This window comes from Haliaeetus albicilla, chromosome 7, assembly GCF_947461875.1.
Source record: "Haliaeetus albicilla chromosome 7, bHalAlb1.1, whole genome shotgun sequence".
In the NCBI taxonomy this organism is placed as follows: domain Eukaryota; kingdom Metazoa; phylum Chordata; class Aves; order Accipitriformes; family Accipitridae; genus Haliaeetus; species Haliaeetus albicilla.
Window position 1 is genome coordinate 31,658,282 of NC_091489.1, and position 10,496 is coordinate 31,668,777.

Consider the following 10,496-nt stretch of genomic DNA (forward strand, 5'->3'; position numbering starts at 1 on the left):
CCAGTGAATGGGCTGATTGTTGTGCAAACTACCTACTGTAAATGGAGGTACTTCACTTCCAAATGTGGATTAATGTATCCTGCCTGGAAATTACGAATATAAGCCAGTACTGGCGTGTGTGTTTATTTTTCCCCCCTAAATATTCTTGCCTTGTTTGGACACAGGAAGAGGATTTTTTCCCCTCCTTTTTTTTTTTTTCTTTAATAAGAATATATCAACAGGGAGGAAAAAAACTTGACTCTAAATTTTCTCATTCCTTTCCAGGACTTGGTTAATGGTTATCGGTGTATCTGTTCACCTGGCTATGCAGGAGATCACTGTGAGAAAGACATCAATGAATGTGCAAGTAACCCTTGCATGAATGGGGGTCACTGCCAGGATGAAATCAATGGATTCCAATGTCTGTGTCCCGCTGGTTTCTCAGGAAACCTCTGTCAGGTAAGAAGCATGGGAGAAAGGCAGGCCCTGAGCCAGTGGTATTTCTACCAGCTCTCTGGATCTGTAAACTGAATGCCTTGCATCCAGTGAACCATAGTATAAAGTTGTACTTGATATCGCTGTCAGTCTGCCAAGAAAGTGCTTGATTAGTATATATTGGGGGGGGGGGGGCGGGGAAGAAACCAACAAAAAGCCCTGACAGGCTGCTGAGGATTCTTTTTGTTAAACAGACTGCAAGTGTTGGCACGTCAGGTTTTGTTGCACGCTGACTATTAACTTTCAGTGGCTGTTTAATATCTAGAGTGCTGTCTGCCGAAATAGTTGCAAGTCTAACTAAACTCTGTGCATTATGAACAATTCATTGAGGCAGCAGATAAAAAGGTCAGATTCTACAATGTCTGCCTGTCATAGTGAGGGAGAGCTATGATAAAATTTCTGTTTCACTCAGCCTCTCACACCCCCTCCCCCCCCTTTTTATTTCCCTTTCCTTTTCTCTCTCTGCACTACTTACAGCTGGACATAGATTATTGTGAGCCAAATCCTTGCCAGAATGGTGCCCAGTGCTTCAATCTTGCTATGGACTATTTCTGTAACTGCCCTGAAGATTACGAAGGGAAGAACTGCTCACACCTGAAAGATCACTGCCGCACAACTCCTTGTGAAGGTTTGTGTCGCCTTGCAGGTGAATGGGAATGACAGGCAGTAGTTTCTGCCCCTCCCCTGGCTGGAGGCATAATGCAGCTCCAATAATGTAGTCACTGGAGTAGCTCTGACATAAAGAGGCTGAATTTTGCCCTGTGCCTTATGCCTCTATTTGTATGAGAAGATGAGTAATATTTGTAAGTATCAGTGATTTGAAAGACAGTGTTATGTCAATGTGGATGGAAAACACATGTAGCAAATGGCTTTTCTGAATTTATTCCAGGCCACAGATGTGGTCCAGCAATCTTCAGATAAGATGCCGTGATTATTTTATCCACAAACAGTTGGTATAGTCCTTTTATTTTAAAGCAGCAAGCATATTTGGCAGTGTTAGGTTAACGGTTTGACTTGATGATATTAAAGGTCTTTTCCAACCTAAACAATTCTATGATATGTTTGTCTTTTTAATTTCTAGTGATGGACATTTAAATGTTGCTCTTAGCTTAAGACATCAGATAGAATGGGCAATCCTCACACAGGTCTCTGCTTTTTCTACAGTAATTGACAGCTGTACTGTGGCAGTAGCTTCTAACAGCACACCAGAAGGGGTTCGTTACATTTCTTCAAATGTCTGTGGTCCTCATGGAAAATGCAAGAGCCAGGCCGGTGGAAAATTCACCTGTGAATGCAACAAAGGATTCACTGGCACCTACTGTCATGAGAGTAAGAGCTAAAAAGAGAATATATTTTACTGTCCCCTATTCTTTTTGGAAAAAGATTCCATCCTTTCCTCCCAGACTGATATAAGGTTTCTTTCTTGTAACACAGTGAACCTTGGAACTGCTTTAAGTTTTCATATCCCGCTTGGGCGAGGCAGATTGGAATTTGCTAGGCCTTGGGGAAAGTTCACAGTAATGAACCTTCTGGCCTTGAATTGTATGTTTTTAAAAACCTTATGTATACAAGGTCTGAGGTAGTTAATAGTTGAGCTTAACATGGATCTTAAGGACCCCTGATTTTTTTGTTTGTTTGGTTTTTGGTTTTAATAGTAATTGTTGAGTGACAGGCTCATCACTTTGTGCAGTGTTTTTCAGCTATTTCTCCTCTTGCTCATAAACCTTCCTCTCAAAAGAAATGGAAGTAGCACCAAATAGCCTGCAATAAGATGACTTCTAGTAGCTGTACTTCTAGTTTGACTTTTTTTTTTTATTTTCCCCCCTTCCCCTCTCCTCCAAACTGTTGCAGATATTAATGACTGCGAGAGCAACCCCTGTAAAAATGGCGGCACTTGTATTGACGGCATCAACTCCTACAAATGCATTTGTAGTGATGGATGGGAAGGAACATATTGTGAAACAAGTAAGTTAAGTGTTCTTCAGCACACAGAAATATCTCTTGGAAAAACAGCAGGAAGGAATGGCTGGTGCTGTCTTTAAGACAATAGTGACCAATGCCAATTCAACATGTCCTCTGTGGCCTTTGAAGCAGAGTTTAAGGTGTCCTCTTTTTTTCTGTTGAGTCCCAGGCTTTTGTATCAGAACTAAACCCAAGTTACGAAGCTGGACTGGGAGTAGAACCTGGCGCTCCTACTGTTCAATTTTACGCTCTAGCCTTTGGAAAACTTTCTGTAAGAAACCCTTGGCATTAGTACACACCATTTTACGAATGGCATATCTGCATATCACACTTGTATTTTGACAGTCTTGGGAACAGAAGAGGAGTAAGCACTCAACCCCTGTCCTCTGACTGATAGGATAGTTTATGTAACAGGCCTTTTCACTTCTTGTTTACTGAAACAAGATGACCAAAAAAATGAAAACAAACTGGAGGAATGTGGTGGAATACTCTTCATCTCTGTGACAGCGCTTAAAGCTTTAAAATACTGCCTTAAGTGTTTAATCCATAATTGAAATGCAGGCCAAAATTGGGGATGGGCCACGCACCTTTCAAGCATTAAGTGTCTGTCAATTCTGTAAACACTGCTTAGCTTGTTTTCTGTCCTTAACATATCTAGATATTAATGACTGCAGTAAAAACCCTTGCCACAATGGAGGAACTTGCCGAGACTTGGTCAACGACTTCTTCTGTGAATGTAAAAATGGGTGGAAAGGAAAAACTTGCCACTCCCGTAAGTTCAGCATTTCCAAAACACAACAGGCATGCTCTGTTAGGCTGCTTAAACTTGTTGCATTGCATTAAGAAAGCGCTGGTATTAAGGGTAGTTTGGCTTCTTCACAGGTGACAGCCAGTGCGATGAGGCAACATGCAACAATGGAGGAACATGTTATGATGAGGGGGACACTTTCAAGTGTATGTGTCCTGCAGGATGGGAAGGAGCCACTTGTAATATAGGTAAATACCCTGCACAATCACCAGGAAGCAGATGCAGCACTGGATCTGTGACCTCAGTTTTTCCTCTTGGCTCAGTTTTGACGGCTTTCTAACAACTTAGTGGCAAATCTTTTTTCTGTTACAGCAAGGAACAGCAGCTGCCTGCCAAACCCCTGTCATAATGGTGGTACCTGTGTAGTCAGCGGGGATTCTTTTACTTGTGTCTGCAAGGAGGGCTGGGAAGGACCCACATGTAGTCAGAGTAAGTTGTCTCTGCTTGAACTTTTCCAGAGTGTTGCATGATGAGAACATGAGCTCATCCTGTTGCCCTTGGAGTCAAGATTGAAACCAGAAGGGAAAGCTTGTTTGATGTAGGCTTTAGCATCACCTGAATCTTTGTTTTTAATGACTTTATGTGATAGAGCCTTGACCTGGGCATGAGAAAGTTGCAAATGAGTTAAGTGGAGACAGATGTTGTCTTGTTTTCTCCCGCATTCTTTTTCTACGAGCAGCTCTGTCTGCTTCCACTTTTTTTCCCGTTAGATTCTTTACAAGGATCTCTTCCTGTGTACATGTGTTCCACAATGTAGTTAACAAATTTTGTGGTAGAAGCCTGGAATCAATTTAGTAGAGAATTTCAGCATATTTTTGTTAAAGTTGAGCTAAGTGTAACTTGGGCATTAGGGGAAGTTTGATCCTTCTTTACTGACAGTAAAGTTGTATTAGCCAAAGTCTGTATGTTTGACGTTGTCTGTCTCTGCTTTGCAGACACAAACGACTGCAGTCCTCATCCTTGGTAAGTTTAATATGTTTACCTTTCATCCTTTGCTTTTTTGTTGTGGTTTTTTTGTTGGTGGTGTTGGGGTTTTTTTTTTTAGAATTCTCAATTCTTTTTATCTGTAGGAGTGTTTTTTACTGTATATGATGACTTTTCTTTATAGTTATAATAGTGGCACTTGCGTGGATGGAGACAACTGGTACCGCTGTGAATGTGCTCCAGGCTTTGCAGGTCCTGACTGCAGGATCAGTAAGTGTTTCAATGGCACTCTACCTTGCTTTTTGTCTCGCTTGAAGCTTGTTGTGAGCCAATCATCTTAATTAAGTGGTAGATCAGATTAATGACAGATATCCTGTGTCTTCTGTATCTGTACCCAGAACTGTAGCAGATGTGGGGAGGGCAGGAATTGCACTGAAAATGAAAGAAATCTTAAAGTCAATTCAGCTAGGGCTGAAACCTCTTTGTTCAGCTGAGTGGGCAAAATACCCTTCAGGATAATCTTCCCAGTTAGAATGTGTTTGTGTGGCATAGGTTTCTGCTCGAGATGAAAATGTGTCAGCCAAAAACCTTGTCAATTAATAATCTACCTACAAGCCCTGAGGTGATGTATGCGCTTCCCTGTAATTTAATAATAATTACAGGTAGGAGGACACTAACACTTTTTTAAATAACAGCCATGGAAATAGAAGTTTCCTAGTAGCGATACAAGTGGAAAGGGGTTTAACATTGTCATCAGTTGAAGGGAGATGAAACTGGAGTATGTCAAAGAGGAAGTGTGTTTGTGTGAGAAGGAATGTGTCCTTGCCCTTGAAAAATTAAGTAGCCATAGGGGTCAGGTTTTGATCTTTGTTAGTGCCACACAGCAGAAACTTCAAAGAACTTGCGCTGAGATTATACTGGTGCTGCTATAATATGAATCTATTGCAGAGTAGACACTAGAAGATGAACATAAAGCTCCAGTAGGCAAATCTCTCCTATGTTTTTTTTTCTGACAAAATAAAAGGATACTACAGAGTAACTTTTTTATTTCCTCTCCTTCCCTTCATAGATATCAATGAATGCCAGTCCTCACCCTGTGCCTTTGGAGCTACGTGTGTGGATGAAATTAATGGGTACCGGTGCCTTTGCCCACCGGGTCGTAGTGGTCCAGGATGCCAAGAAGGTATTCCAAATGTCATAGCTGGTCATAATACTCATAGCGAGATCTGTATAATAATTGCGTGTTAACAGGCTTGTGGTTGTGTGGGGGTTTTTGGGGGTGGGGGTTATTTGTTGTAAAGCAAGTATCTTTCTTTACTGAAGAAGCAAACTTATCCCTAAGTTTAGGTGAGCTTAGGAAAGGGGGGTGGGTGGTCACTCCCCCCCCCTTCTATTGTAAGTTTATCATTTTGTTCAATCTCTCTTCAGTTACAGGAAGGCCTTGTATTACCACTGTTCGTGTAATGCCAGATGGGGCTAAGTGGGATGATGACTGCAATACCTGTCAGTGTTTGAATGGAAAAGTCACCTGTTCCAAGGTACAGCTGTGCTGTGTTTTGGGTTATACTGTCTTCTGTCCTGTAACCAGTGGTTATTTACCAGTATTTATTCTCTTCTAGGTTTGGTGTGGTCCTCGACCTTGTGTCATACATGCCAAAGGTCATAATGAATGTCCAGCCGGACATGCTTGTGTTCCTGTTAAAGACGACCACTGTTTCACTCACCCTTGCGCTGCAGTGGGTGAATGTTGGCCTTCAAATCAACAGCCTGTGAAGACCAAATGCAATTCTGAGTCTTACTACCAAGACAACTGCGCCAACATCACCTTTACCTTTAATAAAGAAATGATGGTACCAGTAAGTAGCAGAACATAGCTCACTGTGCTGTGGCACACGCACGATTGCTTCCAGAGCATGAAACAACTTTCTTGACTAGTAAAAGTACAGTAAAAGCTGAGACTCCTTTATTATCAAAGAAAACGGATGGTATAGAAGAATTGTAATACAGACTTCTACCCTAAATGCTTTTGTGTCCAGAGAACAAAAGCTGGTTTGGAGGGAATTCTACCTCCTCTTCCCTCGAGAACTCTTTACTTTGGGGGGGGGGGGGGGGGGGGGGGGGAGGAGAATTTCTTACATCTGTGTGTTCATGTGCATATATATTTAAAAAAAAACACCACCTTTTTTGTATCTTCTAGGGACTTACCACAGAGCACATTTGCAGTGAATTGAGGAATCTGAATATTCTGAAGAATGTTTCTGTTGAATATTCCATCTATATTACCTGTGAGCCTTCACACTTGGCAAATAATGAAATACATGTTGCTATTGTAAGTATTCCTGGAATATTTTTAAATGCCTTAGTAGTTAATTGCTTGGATATGTGTGCAACATGTGGATTTAATAAAAATTGTAATTCCTGGCTTTGTCAGCACTTCTCATGGTTTAGTTTCCATCCCAATTCCCTTTAAGAGCAAGGGAAGAAATCCTGGTTACATGTGCTTACCTGAAAGCTACCATCTGGTGGCAACTGTAACAGGGGTAGTAAAACACTTTTTCTGTTATACTCTCCTGAGCTGAGCACTGCTTTTTTTGGGGGGGGTTGGCTGTCTTTTTAAGGCTGGGGCCAAAAATTAAGCATTATTAGTTTCTGCCCATAGCTGGGCTTTTTGTCTGTTTCTGTTTTGTTTTTTAAATGTTAAAAGTACTGAGAGAGTCTTAACTGATTGTAAAAGTTTATAAAATAGCAGATTACCCACGCATCTGATCTGGCATTTGGTATTAATTGTATGACTTTTTCTGTAGTCTGCAGAAGATATAGGGGAAGATGAAAACCCAATCAAAGACATCACAGATAAGATTATTGACCTTGTCAGTAAGCGTGATGGTAACAACACACTAATTGCCGCAGTCGCTGAAGTCAGAGTACAACGGCGACCAGTTAAAAACAGAACAGGTGAGCTTTTCCTTGTCTCCAAAAGCCTCGTACACTTGCCATGACTAGAATAGCCTTTCAAAGCAGGTGAAGCTTTTCTCGCTTTTGAGATTTGTAGCAAGTCTGAGAATCTCTGCCTCTTGGCCCTGTTAACAGGGAACAATAAGGAGGCTTTGTACTGGGATCTGATTACTTTAAAAACCCAAAAGTTCTGAAAATGCTCTAAAACAGTGGCCTAACCTGTTAAAAGAGCTGCTACTGTTCTGCACTCTTCATGAAGAAATAAGGAGGAAGAAAGCAACTGGTTGGCTCTGAAAGCTCCCATGTATTTACCTGGCAATGCCACTGTCCAGCTGTGATGAATTAAACATTGTCAGAAGTGTCCATTATTAGCTTTCCATGTAGTGCCAGGCAGGCACTGGCACCTTCCTGACAGCCAGCAGTCCAGAGAGATATGACAGTAGTGGGTATGGAGCCAACTGCCCTTGGGGCAGGAGATGTTCCCTCTGAGCTGGGAGCCGCTGCAGGGCAGCCTAAGGAAGCTGGTGTTACTCTTGCCAGCGGTGAGTGGCTCTGTGCATGTGAGGAAGATGTTTTCCAGGAGGGCTATCAGTCAGTACTCCTGAGTCCTAAAGTCATTTTAAACACCCTGTATTCTAAACGAGCCAAGATTATCCTTCTGTTACCATCTGGACCCCAGTGAAAAAATAAGGCTTAAGAGCTGAGATTTGTGTTCTTTGTAGAAAGCCTGGACTGGAACATTTGGTTTGCAGCGGGGTTAACGGGTCTCGTATCTCTTCCAGATTTCTTGGTGCCGTTACTGAGCTCAGTCTTAACAGTAGCCTGGATCTGTTGCCTGGTAACTGTTTTTTATTGGTGCATTCGAAAGCGCAGAAAGCAGAGCAGCCATAGTCACACGGCGTCTGATGACAACACTACCAACAATGTAAGGGAGCAGCTGAATCAGATAAAAAACCCCATTGAGAAACACGGAGCAAATACTGTCCCAATTAAAGACTACGAAAACAAAAACTCTAAAATTGCCAAAATAAGGACACACAATTCAGAGGTGGAGGAAGACGACATGGACAAACACCAGCAGAAGGCCCGATTTGCCAAGCAGCCAGCGTACACTTTGGTAGACAGAGATGAAAAGCCCCCCAACAGCACACCTACAAAACACCCGAACTGGACAAACAAACAAGACAACAGAGACTTGGAAAGTGCACAAAGCCTAAATAGAATGGAGTACATTGTATAGCAGACAGTGGGGTGCTGCCATGCAGGGCCTTTAAATATCATTATAAAGGCACTCAAGAGCTTGTAGTTCTTAAACTGTTGTGTAATATTTGAGTCTAAGGCTATTATTTACTTAGAATCCCTGTGTTAATTTAAGTTTTGACAAGCTGGCTTACACTGGCAATGATAGTTGCTGTGGTTGGCTGGAATACCAAGTGCTGCATTTCACATCTATGCAAAACTAGTCAAAAGTGCCCTCACAAATTCAGCTGTAGCTGATACACATCCTGGAAACGTTTCATAAGGTATTACATAGCCTTATTACTCTTCCTTAGTGTTAATTTTTTTTTTCTGCCAGATGTCCTGATTTATACAGTTTCTTTAGCCTAATACGTTTTATTTATATTTATTGAATTTGAGTTTTTTGTATATTGGTTTTATGGTGACGTACAACTAGTTCTGTATTTGAAAGTGCCTTTGCAGCTTGGAACCACAGCAACTATCAAAAATAAGTTTATTATTTATTTTTTTATTGTATTTTTGTTGGGCGTGGGTGGGGGGAACTTGTCAGCAGTTGCTGGTAAATGAAGAATTTAAAGAGGAAAATGTGTCAAAAATAGAAGCTTGTATAGAAATGTAAATAATTCTTTTTTTATTAATCACTGTGTATATTTGATTTATTAACTTAATAATCAAGAGCCTTAAAATATCATTCCTTTTTATTTATATGTATGTGTTTAGAGTTGAAGGTTTTTGATAGCATTGTAAGCTTGTGGCTTCTCTATTTTGAATTTATTTTCTTGTTACATGTTGCCTATATGCCAAAACTAAGGTGTTCTAAAATAGTTTATTTTTAATAGGATGGGCTTTCATGCCTTGATGCTGGTTTTTGTACAATGTCAAACGTTTGAAACACCTTCCATAGTATCACTTTAAGACTATTTGTAAGTACTGACTGAGGCAGTTTAGATAATTAGACTAGAAAATTTTTTTTGCTGCTTTAGACTTGAAAAATGAGTGACAGGCAGATAATCTGCTAAGAAGCAGTTTAAGGGAACAAAAACTGAGCTATTACTTTATGTAGATGAAATGTGAGTGGTTGCATGTAATTAAAATATCAAATTAGCGTGTGAAGTTGGAAACACAGCAATCTTATTTTGTAAATTCTAATTATTTTTTTTCTCACCATGAATATGTAATAACTGAACCACTTGTAGATTTGACTTTTTTTTGTAATCTACTGCATTTAGGGAGTATTCTAATAAGCTAGTTGTTGAATACTTGAACAGTAGAATGTCCAGTAAGATCACTGTGTAGGTTTGCCATAGATTACACTGCCCGCCTTAAGTGAGGAAATCAAAGTGCTATTATGATGTTTAAGATCAAAAGGCTTATAAACATAGTAATCTCGGTGGTTAACCATTGAGATCATGAAGATACCTTGTATTGTGATATTAGTGTTATATGAAAATGCATCTTTGATGTGTTGTTCCTGGCAATAAATCTTGAAAAGTAATATTTATTAAATTTTTTGTATGAAAACAGAAAAGAGCGTGGAGATTATTGAGCTTGGAGGCACTGCTGACTAGTTGGTTGTGCAAAACCAGTGGCAGGTGCTGGTTCATGTTTCCAAGACCTGCTACTGATTTCGGTGGAGTCAGTTTTTTGTTAGATGATTACATGTTCCCCTCTGGCTCCGAACCAGATTGAAGGGGTTTGAAAGCAGCATGTCCCTGGTTCTCGGTGTACTTCCATGTACGTTGAAGGGGAGGATGATGTGATTGGAATTGTGCAAGGAGTTTACTTTGCGTGGGCCAATGAGCTACCACCAGACAGATAGTAACCAAATCGAAGTAGCTAGGCAAGATACAAACTGCTGACCTGGATGGGAAAGGTTCCATAGATTATACTGATTTCTAATGGCAAAAAGTGCTTTGTAAAGCATAAAATAAACTCTTAAAATATTCAACACACAATGCCGTTTAATCCCTTACTAATGCAGCCCCTCCCACCTAAAAGGGGCTCTGTGTGTTTAAGTAGGGGTTAGCTGTCTGATAGTCTGCTCTTATTTTAGCACATTTTCCTGATGAAGCTGCAAGTTTGTTCTGGTAAGGTGCTAGTACAAAGCTGAAGGAACAATTAACAGTGTGAAACC

At 40.6% G+C, this 10,496-nt stretch overlaps 1 protein-coding gene across 1 annotated transcript in view; it reads left to right on the top strand.

Annotated features, from left to right (window-relative positions):
* Nucleotides 1–9,890, top strand: part of JAG1 (jagged canonical Notch ligand 1) — a 36,674-nt gene extending 26,784 nt beyond the window's left edge. Inside the window, exons 12-26 of the mRNA XM_069787568.1 lie at nt 265–438; nt 952–1,102; nt 1,639–1,803; nt 2,326–2,439; nt 3,095–3,208; nt 3,319–3,432; nt 3,557–3,673; nt 4,180–4,207; nt 4,353–4,438; nt 5,238–5,351; nt 5,597–5,706; nt 5,788–6,024; nt 6,366–6,497; nt 6,973–7,123; nt 7,906–9,890. Coding sequence (XP_069643669.1) covers nt 265–438; nt 952–1,102; nt 1,639–1,803; nt 2,326–2,439; nt 3,095–3,208; nt 3,319–3,432; nt 3,557–3,673; nt 4,180–4,207; nt 4,353–4,438; nt 5,238–5,351; nt 5,597–5,706; nt 5,788–6,024; nt 6,366–6,497; nt 6,973–7,123; nt 7,906–8,363 — 2,265 coding nt within the window. The 3' untranslated portion in view covers nt 8,364–9,890. The remainder of the gene's footprint in view (nt 1–264; nt 439–951; nt 1,103–1,638; nt 1,804–2,325; nt 2,440–3,094; nt 3,209–3,318; nt 3,433–3,556; nt 3,674–4,179; nt 4,208–4,352; nt 4,439–5,237; nt 5,352–5,596; nt 5,707–5,787; nt 6,025–6,365; nt 6,498–6,972; nt 7,124–7,905) is intronic.
* The last annotated feature ends 606 nt before the right edge of the window (nt 9,891–10,496 follow it).